Genomic DNA, 17,419 nt, shown 5'->3' on the forward strand with positions numbered 1-17,419 from the left:
ATGTAAAGCAATATAAGACCTAAATGTGCAGTCTTCATCTACAGCAATAAGCCAACAAGTTGTAGTTAAGGAGTTGACAAAAAAATGTCAGGTGTCCATGGTCTGGCCTGTAGTAAAGGAAGTAACAAGTCTGCACTGGGATAACTTCACAGGGTTAGAAACTGTGACAGGAAAATAAATAATAAATATCAAAAGATTGAGGAACACCTAGTAACCAGAGTAGAGCACCCTTTGGGTGAGCGAGTGCCTTTCCCTGCGCAGAGCTGAAAGACACATCTGGGATCCGGCCCTTATTATAATGCAACAGCTGAAGGTTTTCTACCTTGAAACTGCTCATCACACCCTCAGCATCTTTTCACTAAGGACCTGCCTGCCTTGAACAGGGCAGAGGGGCGAGTGTTAGCACCAAACCCACTTAACATGTTTCCAGAGAAAGAAATAGGGTAATGGTATTTCAGGAAAATATTTCCCATTTTTAACTGGCATAGTAACAGCATATTTACACCAGTGTTCCTATATAGCCAGAAACATTTCCTTTAATTTCAAAAGAAAAACCCTTTGATTGACATTGATGTTATTTACCAAAGCACCCATTTTGTAACCTACATTGTCCCTTTCCTTATACCCAGTCTTTTTTGCTGTTCATCTTGTCTTTTCTGTGCTAAAACCATAAAACATTCCAGGCAAATATCAAGGCTATCCATCCCTCTAGAGGACATTATAATAAAAAGAATTAACACCAAGCTGGGCAACCATTAATGAACATGACAGAGAGGAAAAAACAAGGAAAATAAATATGGCAAAATTTAAAATTATATTTGTTTTGGAGAATGGGGGAAATGATCTGAAACTTATTTAAATCAAATAAAGATCCTGAAGAAGGCAATGTAAGGAATATTAATCTTATCTGCAATACAGATGCCATTTAAAAGCAATCAAATATGGTCTGGGTGAGTATGTGTTGCAAATACATGACATCCCACAGGGTCATTATAAAGCTTCCAGCTTTGCTCCAAGAGGGACCTGGGTGTAAGATGAAATTGGAGAGGGAAGCTGGTTCTGGAGAGGAGCATCTGTGTGGGGAGCACTTGAATTGCATCTCCAGGAGGTCTCACACCAGCATTTCTAAAACAAAACATTTCAGTTTGAAATCCGCCTTTTCAGTAAAAAGTCAAAGTGTAATGGAAAAAAAATGAGAATTGAGAAAGAAGCGCTTATCTCCCTCTTTTTTGATGGGATTTTACGTAGAGGATTAAAAAGGCCATTTTCCAAGCAGTCATCATCATGTGATAGAATTAGGTCTGAACTGCCAAGTTGTGATGCTTCCTCTGAGTCCCCTTTTCTTTGTACCTGCCAGATAAAAGCAGTGGACAATGGGCGGCCCCAAAAATCTTCAACTGCACGCCTCCATATTGAGTGGATAAAAAAGCCTGCGCCCTCGCCCGTGCCCCTGACTTTCGATGAACCTTTTTACAACTTCACTGTCATGGAAAGCGATAAAGTGACAGAAATTGTTGGGGTGGTCTCTGTGCAGCCATCTAACATTCCTCTCTGGTTTGATGTTGTTGGTAAGTTGGGAGCCAGTGGGGTAAGGAGGAAGCTTCGGAAACAAAGCATATGGATGTGTGGTTTTGAGAGCAAGAAAACTAACCATGAACTGTCCCCCGCCCCCAGTTAAACCCACTTTTGTAATGCTGAAGTGAAAATGCTATTTTAATATAGCAATAACAGTAATAATAATATTCCTGCTTTTGTTATGACTCCTTAGCTAAGCTGAAAAAAAGCGCTGTATGGCTGAATTGTTTTTTTTCATACTATGTTATTTACTGCAATCTTAATGTTGTCTGTCATTTAAATTCTATTGTCATACTTTGCTAATCTCATTTCTAAATGTATTTATGGTACTTAGACTTGCTGTCCCTCATTTCTCTCTTTCTTCACCTTTTTTTCTGCATTCTGTTCTTTTTTTTCTGCTTCCGACTGCCCTGCTTCAAGGTGGCAAGCATGCTCGAGAGATGTTCTATATTCTACAGACAGCTTGTGGGCAGAACTGTTCAACAGAAGGTACCCTTAGTGCAAACACATTTGCTAAAATACAACTATCCAGGCTGCCTTTTATTTTTGCAAGTTCTTTGAGACAATTTATATTACATCTTTCATAAGTGCCTGTGACAGGATGCAATGCGACACATGGATGTGCTGCGTTTCTTTCTATGACAGCTTTTACCGTATTTGTGTCCAATTATTATCATTTTATTCACGGATTTTCTGCAGTTTATCACAAATAATTAATTCAAACTCTTCACAGTCCAGTGCCATCCATTTAACTGTGAAACAGAATGGGATGCATCAACATATGGGTTACAAATGGAGCCACCAAAAGTTTGTCGTGAATGCAAGCTGAAAAAGAGAAATGTGTTTTGATGTGAGATTTCAACCACAAAATTGCCTTACATAAAATTGCTTATAAAAATAGGGAGGGAGAAATATTCTTAGCAAAGAGGAGGAGAAGCTGTAGAAGTAATGGTCTTAAAATCAGAGGGAAATGCAGCTAACGATGTAGCTGCCAGAAAGAGAGGAAGTAGAGGGTCTGACTTGGTTGCAGTGGAGAAACAGGAATCAACGTTCCTAAACATTGCTTTCCTGCTTCTGCAGCTGATTCAGTTAAGTTCTTTAAAATAACTCATTTAAAATCTCCAAAATGATACTTTCCCCAGCAGCACAACAACCCTGCAAAGTTATTGTGCTGCTTAGTATTTGCAGATACTTGTATGTAATATTTGAACACCTTTGGATGTAAAACACTGTGTCTGCAAAGAGTGGTGTTATTTAAATTAAGGGTTATAAAGCAAATACTATATGAAAGATTAGAGAAACAAAAAGCCTTTGCTACAGACTTAGTAGAAAGAGTGCATCAGCAGTCTTTATTTACAGGGATTGAGCCTGGCTCTCATTTCAGCATAGCTATTTGTAGATGGGTTTAGCCAACAGGAAGGACAAGGACCACAAGAGAAACGGTCTGTCAGAGTCGTTTTCATCCACCTTTTATTGCCAATTTGTGCAGATGAAAGACAGAAGCAGCAACATCTCCTCTTTGAATTTTTAGCATGGTTTCTGATGTGCCAACCACATTAAAATTAAACCCAAAGCTATTATCATGTTCTAGGGTTCATGTTAGCCCCTGGGGAAGGACAGCATACATTTCCTACGATTTTCTTCCCATTCCCTTGGTTGTTTCGGTATGCTACATGCAATTTATTAGCTAATGTTTACATTTCCTTTCTCTTCCTCACTGACCCTAACTTTCCTCCCAGGAGAAATTAATCTTTACTCATGTTATTGACACTTTTTCCCATTTGAACCTTTTGCTAGCCTCCTCTGCCTTTCGCAGCCTTTTGGTCCTTTCGTTGGCAATTTCACCAATTCTTATTAAAATACTGCCTGTGTTAAGCACTGAGAGAAGCCCCCGCTCTTCCACTGCATTATTTTACATTATTAGAGTCACTTGCAATCTAGCAACACCATGTAATAATATGTCATTTTTGCCTACCAAACAGAGACGATGGGGAGAGCATTATGAAATTTAAGCCTTTAATTTGTCATTTAATGTGACCTTTATGGCTAAAATAGTTCAAATGGTTTAGAAGAAGATTTTTGCTATTTACACAACGCTAATGGTTTCCCTATAGGCTGTAGCTCTTGATGCTGCAAGAAGCTGCATCACTGCAGAGGTTCATGGAGACAGAGCTTCCCTAGACTTAATGAGAAACTGGTGATTCTGACCATGCAGTTCAGTACTGCTACCTTATGAATGTCGGCATTAAATATTACTGCTGTTATAAATAATAACACTAGTAACATCACTCACTTCTGCAGTAAGAATAGCCAACAATCCTGGGAATGCAGAAGACCCTGTTGTTCCAGATGCTCTGCACACAAGGTGCAGAGATAAAATCCACCCCAAGGTTTATAGACAAGAGTTCTGTATCTTTAGATTATCTTTGCTGCCTTTAGTCAGTGTCAGTATAAAAAACACTTTTTCTCCTTGTTCCTTAATATCATCATGTGGTAAAAAAGGTGCTGATACTTTCCTTTTGGGAGAACATTGAGGTCTAGTGCTGAAAAGCCCAATGAAAGTCATGGGTTATTAACAGAAGTTAATTGGCATGTATGGAAAGCTGCATGGGACTACTGATGCAAGAGATGGTTTCTGTGCTGCTGTAAAACCTAGACCTGATCCTGCTTCATCTTGTATTTTGTGATTTTAGACCTCCCTGCACAGTTCACTGTAATGTCAACAAAAGCCCTGAAGGCTTATGCAGAGGCATGGTTTAATGTAGAGTTCGCAGCTTGACCTTTATGTTTACGACCTTTTCAAACTAAATGGGCATTGGAATTTCAGAGGACCTCTTTTTTAATGCATAACATGCATTTTCTCCCAGCTAAGAAAAAGGAGGGAGGGTGGATGAAGTTTGGCTATGTAATATTCTGTCTGCCTAACTTCAGTATTTAATTTTCACCTAAATTATATACACTTTAAATAGCTGTTTAAGTTCTTGAGTTAATCAGTTCCAAGAGAGGAAGATGCTTTGCAGGCTGGGGGATCATTTTACACCACCCACCGCACCCACCCACCCGCCCTGCCTGGCCATGGACTAGAGAAGAATAGGATGCTTGCATGTATTTTTTGTTTGTTTCTTTAATTGGGAATGGTTGAGATGTCATACCTGGTTTCTGTTTTCAGACTGCATTCAAGGCCATTCTCAGTTCATTCAGATCCCGCAATGTGAAGGACGTGAATGTAATGTAGGTTGTTTCAGTTGTGTTAAATTGTTTCAGTTATGTTAAAATTCTTCAGTCATTTATGAGAAACTGTTTTTCAATGGAAACTCTCAAATAAGTCAGAGAACTTTATTTCTGTCAGGTAAATTGAGCCCTCTCTGTCTCTTCCTTTGTTAGTGGTGGGAATGGTGTGATGACTACTTTGACACTGGAGCTAAGCTGCATGGTGCTAGTTTTTGCTTAAGTAGCATGTTGCACATCTCTCTGGTTCTCCAAACAGGCCTCCCTCTACCTTTCCTTTTTCCCCCGCCTATGCCTTGATAAGAGCAGCCAAACTTTAAAAGCACATCGGAACATTTTATCATGGGTGCTTAAATGGCATCACTTTAAGATCTATTACTTTTAATTAATTGTCCATTTATTTCACAGTGCTGCAAATTTTTGTTAATGTCAAAAACATGTAGCTCCCTAGTCACCTTTGAATTATCTTCTCTGAGAACTAGCTGAAATACCTTCCTCATTTCTTTTCTGCTTTTTATGCCCTTGCCTTCAGCTTTTTAGCAGCAAACCCAAGGCTTTGACTCTCCTTACAATAGTTTTATCTGAAAATTCAGTCTGCGTTATTTTCTTCTTCTTACCATGATACAGTAATAAGAGAATAAATATGTGCATGTTATGTTACTAATATTTATTATGTTATGATTAACAACAGTCTGTAGGTGAATTTGTATTTCTTGAGGCAGTCGTTAAGTTTATTTCATCTTTTTTGAAAACAGAAAAATTGGAAATTTTGGCTGTGCTTTTCCTGAAAATCCTAGAGGTACTTCAGACTCAACCTTTAGCTTCAGAGTGGATTAGCTTTCTGCATTTTCCTCTAATTCTCTGCTCTGAGTAATGCAAGAATGGTAGCAATTGGCCCGATTTATCATCACTGTCCTTGGTGGTGTTAGTTTACTTTGGGGCAAGACAAGTAAGAATCCTCTTTTCCCTGAGAAAATGTGTTTTAGAAGACTACTCTCTAACTTAGATCATCTCCTGTATTCCTCTTTTCCACTCATCCATCATGGCATGGTAGGCTATTTGAGACTTGTGTGAAGATCTCAATACACCCTGGCTTTATTAACTTTGGATGTGGAGCATGTATGCTCTTTGCTGGCTACCAGGGAAGGAAGACTCTTGTCAGGTTTTAGCTATATTTGGTTTGGGGATGTCCTGCAGAGTTCAGTGTGATCCATCTTTACATCTAAAACTCAACAAGTCGCCACAGTCATTAGAAATTTCTGAGGTATATATTCAATCCCTCTCTTCTGGATCTCTCCAATGGAAAACAGGGAGAAAGGCCCTTACCTGGGAAACAATCGCCTAGAAGTCCTCCAGGTTTGCGGACATATTTTCTTCTCAGCAAAGAAACATAATCCTATCTTAAACTGCATATCAGCAGCTCATAGGAACATAGGGAGGCTCAGCGTCCTGGAAAGGAACCCCATCTGGGAAAAGAACTACAAAAACAACTTAATTGCTTGCAGCAAATGCAGTAATCAAAATACAAGCAGAATATGTTTGGGAACAAAAAAAAACAAACCCACACTGGAATTCAGAAGGGACACAGTTGCAGAACCCACATTCTGTGGGAATGCCAGTTCTGTGTTGTATCTTGCCTTAGGCAAATTCTCCAGCTGACCTCTAGAAATCCCTTTTAACAGTTCAGAAAGTTTTCCCTGGCCTGTCCATTGCACCAAACGAGTGGTGAGCTTTACATCAGAAGATTGTCTACCGTAAGGTTTAGTGTGTTGGTTTTTTTTAACCATCTTTTTTATTAAAATGAAAATGAATACTTTCCAATACATATGGGACTTCTGTCAGAAGAAAAATATGATTGTAGTGACTGTGAAGCCAAGAAACAAGTGAAGAACCAAGGTAACTCCAGGTTCAGCCAGAACATGTAACCAAGACTACTCTATACCAAGAGCACAATGTATAGCCTGTTGGCTAAGAGGTGTCTCAGTTCAATTTCTTGACATCTTCTTGACCAAACTATACCATCTGTTAAATTGAAACTTAGGGCTCAAGAAGCTGTAGTGAGAGCCAACTAGTAAGATCTTTTGTACCAGGCACTGTTTCTACAGCTGTCCCAAGTTTGATAACAGCTGGAATTGGCTAGAGTTATATTGGAAAAACCCATATATACTATAACATGCTTTCAGATAACATAAAACATTCCTAGTTGTAGAAATAATGCGTCCAGGGCTTATGCAAGATCATTGAGATCAATCTCAAGAAAGTAAGTAAAATATCTCACTTAAATTTAGGTGTCCAATGTGTAGACATAACTGTGCTAGGTGTGTTTGGGAATCTTAACAGTCAATTAGAGAGAAAAAGCACTTTCAGATTAATTTGTATGATCCCAACATGATAAGTCTTCTCATCCAAAGATGGCATTGCAAGTAAATGTGGACTTTGAAATTCCACTCTAAGTGCTCTAGTTTAATCAGAGTATTTTAAGGGAAGTCTTTAATCTGTATTGCAGATGTATCAGCATTACATCTTAGCCTGCAATAGTATTACAAACAATGGCTAATCCATATCTCTCTAAGGTTATTCAGTGTTAAAATGCTTTCTCAGGACAACCTGTCTAGCCAACTTGCCAGTTCAATCAACTTGCCGCCTTTATCGTTGATTTTCCCAAGGTGCCTGAGGAACTAACAATGTATTATCTTCATTTGAAATATTTCCTTCCTAATGCAATTGCAAGCATATTAGCAAAGACAGCTTCTACATATCTTGTATCCGAAAGCAGGTTTTAGTAGGCAATAAAAAGGAAAGCATGTGCCATATGTTGGAAAATGGAATAAGTAATAAAAATTCACATTAATAAAACTGAGCAGCTGAACAAAATTTCATCATCCTTAGCCCCCTTTCATACTAAGATTGTGATCAAAGAGATGTTAAATGGCCTATAGTAACATTGGTAAAACTGATACTGTGGGAGCTTATAGCACTGCAGATGAGCTCGCTTCAAAAGGGTTGGGAGTTACATGGCAGCATGCTTTCAAAAAGCGGCCTCAAGTACCCCAGAAATGTTTGAAGCTGACACTTTCTCAGCTGTCACCTCCTACACGCACAGCCCCCCAACCTCAACATGAGCACGTTAAGTGGTTTCAGGTGGGATTCCCAGAATAGTTCAAATACAGGAGGTTTTAAGAGAAAAATCCTATTTGTTTTTACACAACCCTCTCTTTCCGTGCCCCTTCAACACCAGTCTTCCAAAGATAATTCTGTTGGGTGCTTCTCTGAGTGCTTCATAGTAGGCCTTGCATAGACTTAACATGTCTATAAAGCTCTTATAGTTTAGCATTTATACCCGATTCATTAATCATTCTTCAGCGCTTAAGTTCAACTTCAGAAGCATTTACCATGAAGAGCTGTTTAGAGGGTAAATGAAGGCTGAGGAGCAGTACAAAGCATTTCCAGAACACCTCTAGTACTCCAGATGAGAGGCAGGACCCAATATCTCAGGCATTATTCCCAGAAGTTCAGCCATCTGAGTGGATCTTCATTGTCAACAGCTGACCACGGTCTGTTAAAATGTACCAGTCTGAATCAGGAATAAATAAGGAATTCACTCCAAAAGATATTATAATCACAAATCTCACAGCAGGGTGTTCTCTGATCCATCTCTGTCTCATTGTTTGATGTAATTCTTTAATAGAAAATTAATCAATGTAAAGTAAAGTGCATTGCCTGGTTAGTTACAAGTGTAGGCTAGAGTGGGGTGTCTGGCAACCATGATGTATTTGTTTGTCACTAAACCTTTTTGGAAGATATGAATAGCATATAAAACCTCATATGATTGATTCAGTTCTTATTTTAAGGGAAGAATATACTGCACTTAATGAAAATGGCTCGAAGAACTCAATGTATTGGCAATACATTGTGTAGCACACTGCAAACGCAGCTCTAAGCCAACAGAGGAGGGGCATTTAAAACATTTATTGCTAATCCTTCCATTTTACTTCTTGGAAGTTTTAAAGGCAGGATTTCTTTGGAAGTGTATGACAGTTGATAGCATATAATCTTTGATTGCTCATTAAGATGGTTATTAAGCATCTTGAAGTACTGGCTTTCATTTTGTTTTCATGGTTATCAGTATGAAACATTCTCTTTGTAAAGTGCTTACTGTCCCAAGGCTAGCTTCATTTCAGCAGAGATTTCCTTGCAAGAATTTCAAACTCTCTTCTTCAAAGGAGGCTTTTTTTCAGAGTTGGTTTTCATGGTACGATTTTTCTCAAGTAAATCAATTTAAAACATTAATTGGGAGAGGGCATCTTTTTCTCCCAGAATAAATTAAAAAAAAACCAAAACACTGAAGATGTGATCAATGCCCAAATGCCTTGGTATTGCTTAAATGTCAAGGACAATTACGCATTTTTTTTCTAGCGTCAAATAGCATTAAATACATATATATCAATTGAGAAAAATACGCAGTTTAGGCTTGCAGAAAGAGGTTAGGGAATAAGCAATGTTTCTATCCACCATAAATCACAGCATATCCAGTGTCAGTGCTTTCCTGGAGAACCACAACTGCTTCTATTAGGCTCAGAGCTATATATATGTATATACATATATTCAGCATAGGGAAGTCTGATGGCACATCTGAAACGACAATGTTTGGATCATTTCAATAGGAAGAAGTTCACCAATTCTTCCTTTTCTTTGCATAGAGCACCCATGCTCTTATTCCTCCTCCCCCTTTCTTTTCCCTCTCTCTGAACGGCCTCCAAGGCAGATACGGACAGAGCAGAGCTTCTCTAGCTTACACTTTCTTTGCAATAGCCTGTGCAAGAGGTAGAGAGAAGTGAGAATTTCTTCACATTAAGGAATTCAGGGGCTGTGATTTCACTGTGATTCCTCCTAATCTTGAAGTTCTGGGACTGCCAAAACCTTCTTCTTCTCACCAAGTGCATGACTGTTCCTGAGAATAATGCCGGTTGTTGGTCAGCAAACCACGCAGATGCAAGACTAGGTAGTAGAGCAAGGAAGACAGTCCCCTTCGCTTCTCTGTCCTCAGCCCTATAAAATGAGAGCCATTTTGTGATAATACACGAGCCATTCAAATATGTATCTCTATATATATATTGCACGAGAGCTAAGTCAATGGAATAGAGGTTTTTCTACCTGTGGGTCTAATCTCAGGAGCTCTGAGCAGCTCTTACACAAGTTTTATAACCAGTGGGGTTTGAAAGCCTTTTCTGCTTTGTAGAACTGGGTTGTCAGAGACTGTAGCTAGTGGCATTGCGTTGCTGTGTGATGAAAACACCTTAAGAGTTCGTTTGTCAGCAGTGTTGTGTTCCACCTCTCCCTGTCCCCAGCCGCCAAAAATTTCAGACTCAACTCATAATAAATTCTACTTTATAGATGAATGAGTAAAAAGCAGCTTAGCAGTGGGGAGTGTGTGCTTTACTTTTGAACACAATGAGTGGTTCTAATTTATAAACTATAGCTGTGACCGAGAAATCCTGTAACCCTTTAATCCCAAATTATTTATGGCTTTCTCTTACTTTTTAATAGATTTTTTTTCTTTTTCCGTTTTTTATCTTTCACCTGAGACTCGGGAGGGTTTTCCCACTGCTGCATCATTCAGTGTGTGACAGGATAAGGGGATATTAGTTTCGGAACAGTGCTTTGTGACGGTTTTTTTTTTAATGGAAAGGAATTTATGATGTGTATCCTGTCAGATCTATTTAAATAATCCCTAAAAGACTAGTAGAATTTGACCTTTGTTGCCAGTAGTTATCATTGTCCTTGAACTTAACATAACAAATCTCTATTTGCATTTTTTAATTGATTAAAATTGTAATTTTTGAAGACTCAGTTGATGGTCTTTGCACCCACGAGTATCAGTGAGAATTTCCTGAAAATAAAATTTGCCGAATAAAACCATCTTAAAATGATTTTTATACAAAAAGATAATTGTGCTTGTTCATTATCCAAACTACAAGGGCACACATCTTATGGGCTTATAGCCATTTGATTCTTTTTATAGACTCAGTTATGGTTCACTTAAATATACTGCTAGATATTTTTTTTTTTGCAGTGCATTTTAATGATATCTGCTTTCCAATATACAAACTGTGCTTTGAAATATAAATGAGTTATGAACAAAGAAGTATCAGTAGATGTACTGTGTATGCTAAGGCAAGCCGTTAAGATGGATGCCAGTAAACAGATATGCCCACTTCTAGGAACGTTTTCAATGAAAATTTTCCAGAGATGGCTAATTTAATTGTATTTTTGTGCAATAATTAGGAGGGAATTACGATAGTTCTTTCGACGCGGAGAAGGGAGTGGGCACTATTGTCATTGCAAAGCCCTTGGATGCAGAGCAGAGGTCAATATATAATATGACTGTGGAGGTCACCGATGGAACAAACATTGCCACGACTCAGGTAGAATATCACATTCCTTTCTTGGCAAGTTTTTAATTTGTTAGTGGAATGTATATGCTATAAAAATTAATAATTTTGCCATTCAAATAAAACCTCATCCTCTGAGACCACTGTTAACTAATGGAGGGGATATTTTTCAGAGCCTTTCCATCTGGTTGTAAAGAATCGGCTGTTGAATGTTTCAAAGTAGTATTTCTCCTTTTGTCCTCTTCGTGCTCACATGAAATTAATTCGCTTTCCTCCAGCTGAGGGAGTCCCTATCACAGGCGGTGAAGCTTAGATTTTGACAATTGTATCGCCCCATAATGGTCCAAAATACAATAGTGCCTCTGTGGTGTTGGGGAATATTGCTATTGATCGTATTAAATGGAGTTTATACCTCTCATCCTCCTAAGACTAAAATGTGGGACACAGGATCAATTGTTCAGAGAATAAACTGTTCAGAGGGGAAACTTAAAATTCAAAGGATCTCTCCTTTAGTGTCACTGCCTGCGATTACATTCTCTTCTGGGGAACAGCCCCAGTGAACCCTTTAAAACCAGGCTTGCTTATCAGGGTCAGTGCCTTTCCGCAATTAAAAAGTCAGGTCAGATAAACGTGAAGGGCTGGGATAATACTGGCTCTGACATATCCTTGTTGCAGAAACCCTTGACACAGAGCCTGGGTATCTGTTCTGTGGAAACCAGTGTGGAGTTGGGACATGGTCAGGGTTGTGACACTGGGACAGAGACTCTGTGGTCCAGGTGGCACCAAGGAGACTCCAAAGAGCAACATCCTTCAATAAGAGATGGAGTTGTGGGGTATGGATTAGCTAGGGCCTGAAATCCTACATCTGAACTACTGCCCAAGTGTAAAGCGTGCCTATAGCCTGAATATGATTTGACACGTAGGGAAAAATACATACTGGTAGAGGACACCCTGTGTGCAGCCTCAAGTCCCAGATTAAATGTGGTTTGTAGAAGAAATGAAAAAAAATAGGTTTGTGATGCTATTTGCTTCTTTATAATGCAGAAGGAAGGCCTGAACAATTTTTGTATTTACATATATGCATGCACACGCAGATGCTTCTGTTTTACCTTGCCTTTTTGCTCAAATGGTTCAGATGTAAATCTGTATTCACTGAGTCACAACACCAACTTCCCTAAAAGACTGTTAAATCACTGAGTGCTTTCTCAATCTGAATTCCTGTTTATAACCAGCCCTAAAATCTCTGTCTATGTATCCCTGTCTGATAATTTCTCCTGATAATCCACTCTTGATAAGAAAACATCAGTTGATAGCAAGTTAGGTGGTAGGAAATCTGCCATTTTCCCTGTTAGTTGTAGTAATTAATTGCATCTCTGCCAAAAACATCCCTTATTTTTAACTTGATTATATCTGACCTGTATTTCCTGTTATGCCTTTCTTTCTCTGCTTGATTAAAGAGCTCTTTAAAAACCAGTATTTTCTCCCCAGGAAGACACTTACTCAGAATAGTCAAATCACCTCCCAGTCTTCTGGTAGACAAGTGAAGGAGAATGACTGACCTCTATGTTCCTTTTCCATAAGGCATTTTCTTCAGCCCTTGAGTAGTTTTTTGTTTTGCTTTGTTTTTTAATCTTGGCGACACTCTCAGTCCACTTTTCAGAAATGTTGTCTTGAATCCCTAACACAACATATTTTTTCTTGTAAACATTTCAGCCAAACAAATATTAAAAAGCACACGGAATTTCAAACATGCTGGATACAAATAATTTCTCTTCTCATGGATATTATGTTTATTGTTTCTGCTGCTCACGATTTAATAAATTGATCCCTATGACAGTCCTCAAAATTTATTTTGATGAAAACCCTACATTTTTAATTAAAACATATGGTAAAACCATATTTCAGTAAAGCTGCTGCATTCTAAAAGAAGCCTGAGCATTCTTTGTAACAGTGATGTGACCTATTTAAAAATGTAATATGGTAATTTAAGATTGCAGTAGTATAGCATTAGATGATCATTGGTGGGTACAGACCCTTCTTTCTTCCACCTCCTTCTCTCCACGTGAATACTGTTTAAGTATTTAATTGTGGCCCAGACAACATCTGAGAATGTGTTTCTTTTGGTCTTCACAACAGAGATTTTGATAGCGATCATTATCTCAACACTGCCAGAACTATGGCCTGCCTAATTATCTCTCCCTTTTACAAAAATTTCATACTGTATTTTTTACTACACTTTGGAGCCTTTGGTGAGCTTATTCATGTTTATGTCCTTTCAGAACGATAATAAAAAATCGAACTGATAGGTTAAATAAAATATGTCATAGAAAGAGTCAAAAAAGCATCTACTGATGGCTGTCAGTGGCCCTGTTCCGATTTTTTATAAAATGACATTATAAGTGTCTTGCATTTCTAACTATAGCTGCAAGATGATATGGTAGAAGAGGAAGTGGGGGGGGGGGGGAAGGAAATGCATAAATTCAACCCCTCATATAACAATAAAATGATAAACCCGCCCCCCCCAAAGTGTGATGGTTTATTATGAAACAGCTGATCATTGCTGTGCCAAAGGGAACAGTCTTGCTTTTTATTCCACCCCACCTGTTTCCCTTTATCTCTTCCCAGCCTTTTGTCTATTACACAGTTGGAGGTGGTAAAATACAGTGTAAAAATGCCAAAGATTTTTGCTTCAGTAACATGATCCCTGGCACAGACTCGTATAAGTTTCTTTAGCAATGTTCCTGCATGCCTGAAAGTCCGATAAACTTCTCTTCCTTCATGCATTACTGTGCACATGTTTCACTACCGTGCCGTGAGAGGAAGGAAATAATTTTGATATAAAAGTTACATCTGTTGTATTAGCAGTTTGCTGTTACGAGAAGAGGCAAAAAGAGCATAAAGAATATTGAAAAAAATTTTGCTTTGTCACTGAAAGCCTATTTGGTTTGTGCATGATCAGGATTGCAAAAAGAATGAAGTCTCTGAAGTGCAAAGCTAAGCACCAGGACTTGTTCAGCCACTGCCACTCACCGTGCTGCCCATGCAGATGAGCCAGAGCCATCCCAGCAGCATAGCTGTGATGGGGAGAGATGGAGGGGGCAAAGTCAAAGAAATGTTGTCTTGCTTGAGTTATATATTTGGAGCGTGGGTATAAAGCTTCTGTCACGTTGATTAACTTCTAGGAAGGCTAAGTCTCCTGGCTTAGCCAGGGAGAGCTCTTGGTGTTTTCCTTTAGTTTAATTCATTATTGCTCAAGACCACGCAGTAATTTATTGAAGGCTGAAGGCATACATTGGCTCTAAATCCCTGCGAAACATGATTCCTGCAGCTGCCAGGCGAGCTGTTGGCCTTGGGGACAGGATGGGGCTTCTGTATCCCACACACTGGAGAGAGCCAGGACAGCAGCTCCACGCCAAGACCCTACTCCTCACCACTGCCACTGCCTCCCGTTGGGCTGGGAAAGGGTCTTTTGCCCTCACTTGGGCAGAGAGAGGAACATCCCAGGAAGAAATCAGTGTAATGGTGTCTAAATGCCCACTCCTGCTACAGTTTTGTCTGACTGGATAACATTAGAGGTTCTCTTGGTCATGAGTCAGGTTTATCCCAAAGCCTCTTTTTTTTTTTTTTTTAAATGAATTATTCAGATCCTTTACATCCAAGCACAACATAGGAATAGCATTTATTTATTTATTCATTTTTTAATTTATTTGTAGTGCATACTGTTGAGTTTTGCTAAAATACCCACAGAAGTACAGCACAGTAGGGAACAATCATCTAAGTGATGATAATTTTTCACTTTTACCGAGAATGTTGTACTAGCAGATAATTATTTTTTTAAGAACAACCTCCTGAAGTCATGGTATTATATGAAAGAGATGGTTTTACTTCTTCCTTATTTCTTGCCTTCTCCTTCTTCATCATTCTAACTGTTATAAAAAAGATGCTTTAAAGCATGAAGGCTGATGCTTCTAAGCTAGCAGGCGAAAAGTACCTCAGTTTCACTTATTGCAAAACCATCTCACTATTTCCCAGTAGAGTGGAAAAAAACCCTCTGAAAAGTTTTTGCAGATCAATACATGGTTGTTAGTAATACCTTCAGCTGGAGCCAACCAGGCTGGAAGAGGAGACAGCGCATTGCCCCTTTCTGTCTCTCGTTGCAGAAGGTTCTGGACTTTTATTTCTTCTGCTGCTCAGGATTGACCTTCAGCTGCAAGTTTCAGGATACCAAACTTGGTCTCACCTTTCAGAGGACACCTTTTCTTTATAAGATTGTTTCATAGCAAAGAGGAGTTTATCAATCACCCCGACTGAGGGTGGTTCTTTTAACTGAACGTTGAAAAGCTCTTCTTAGAGGACCATGGCCAAAATGTAGATAAGACATTACTGCCCACCAGAAGAGGTTCTGGGCTGTGGCTTCTTGTAGGACAGACAAGACGACATGATGTTTCAATTCAGTTTTTCACTTTTGCTCGGTTAAGTGTCTCCTCCAAACAAGAACCAATGCAATTCTTGACTTTTTCCTGTCCCATCTATCAACCTCATCACTGCCTTGCCTGTGAAACAAAGACTTTTTCCCCCATTTTAACGTAGCACAAGGGGCACAGAAAAGTATAAATAACAGGCCGCTGAGGTCAGTAGGGAAACTGTTTGCATTTTTATGTTATGGTTGGGGTTTGGGAGAGAGAAAAACTTGTCAGGAAGTAGCAAATAAAGCTGTGTTGTAACACTATTGAAAACAATATTAAATCAAAATAGGTTTTCAAAACCCGTACAAAAGCGTAACCTGATTCAGGCACTTAATAGGTTGTACTACAACACTGTGCCCAGACCAAGCAATTAGCCAAGCAGATTCTTCCAGCCTCAAATGTCTCTAAAGCAGCTCCTGGCATTTATCCAGTTTTCACTCAAATATGTTTGTGCCTAAACCAACGGTATTTGTGATGGGCAACATTAAAAACAGCTTTGGAGAGACTTCCTGCAGGTTTTGTCCTGCTTTGATTTGATTGTATTTCTCTAGGCCTTTCACTTACCATTTTGAATACAAAGTCTTTGCTAATGCTCTGAGTGTTACTTTGCCTAATTTGTAAGCTTGGAGGCCCATGAATCCTTTATTTGAAACTTGCTTTAACTGTGGGAAATAGGAAGTGAGCAGGGAGAAGCAAATCTTTTATAGCGAGGTGCTTGTTCAGACTATAAATTAGGCTCTGCACAATGGAAGCAGAAGGAGGCAAGCCTGCCTTTCTGGAGCCTGTGATGTGCTGGAAAAGATATGAGTTTATGAGGATAACTGGGCAGAGACTGCTTTTATGAGCATGGAAAAAAGACTTGCAGCTAATGTTTGTCTATGAAAAGTGGTTTAGTCAGTAACCTTGCACAGTCCTCAGCAAAGAGGAATCTCTACTTAGCAGCAAACAAGTAGTAAACATTTCCATTCATCACCTGTTGGAGATGTGTTAGGAAACTTTTAAAGCCCGTGTTTGATTTTACGCAATGGGTATTGTCACAGCTTAACACCCCAGGCACCTAACCAGTAATAAAGGATATTTATGCAACACAGCTCATTCTTGCCATATCTTCCATTTGGAAATAAATATGAAGAAAGCATTAAATTACACATACGCTGTAAGTCTTTGAGTTGCTTCAGTAGGATAAGACTTGGTTTTGGGTGAAAGACATGCTGCAGGCTGACTAAAGTTTAAGGCTTCAGGGAGCAGAATGCTGGCCCTTTTGAAGTCAATGGGAAATTTGCCAGTATTACCAAGATTTTATGCCTAAGTTTGGCAGGTGTTAAATGAATTTGAGTAACTTTCCACATAATAATGATCAGGTGGAATTCAGCTTACTCAGCTTCACATGTTTGTGAGATCAGGTTTCTGTGGTGTTCCTGTCACTGTAACATGTGCCTGTTATTAAAGGAAAAGATTGCACCCTTTTTTTAAGTAACACCTTACTAGAAGTCATCCTGCTGGAGCAGGAAATCTTCTGCATAGGAAGGTGGCATTTTAAGGTGACCTAATAAAAGAGGGGTGGTACAAAAATAAACCTAAAACATCTTCCCCAGTTTTGCCACTGCACTTCTCGTGGGGCTTTGGTAAGTCATTTAACCTTGCTGCAAGGCAGTGTTTTGCTGGGCAAAGGACAGGGATAATAATAGTCACTTCTTTCCCAAAAACAGTGTAAGGATTGAAGGAATAATTTCTATTTAAAATGACACTTAAGTTCCA

General features: G+C 39.0%; 1 protein-coding gene across 1 annotated transcript in view; it reads left to right on the forward strand.

Moving 5' to 3' along the window:
* FAT3 (FAT atypical cadherin 3) overlaps positions 1 to 17,419 on the forward strand; it is a 362,856-nt gene that overhangs the window by 251,105 nt on the left and 94,332 nt on the right. Inside the window, exons 6-7 of the mRNA XM_075081104.1 lie at positions 1,358 to 1,568; positions 11,089 to 11,228. Of these exons, the coding sequence (XP_074937205.1) occupies positions 1,358 to 1,568; positions 11,089 to 11,228 (351 nt within the window). The remainder of the gene's footprint in view (positions 1 to 1,357; positions 1,569 to 11,088; positions 11,229 to 17,419) is intronic.

This window comes from Phalacrocorax aristotelis, chromosome 1 (assembly GCF_949628215.1).
Source record: "Phalacrocorax aristotelis chromosome 1, bGulAri2.1, whole genome shotgun sequence".
NCBI classification, from domain to species: Eukaryota; Metazoa; Chordata; class Aves; order Suliformes; family Phalacrocoracidae; genus Phalacrocorax; species Phalacrocorax aristotelis.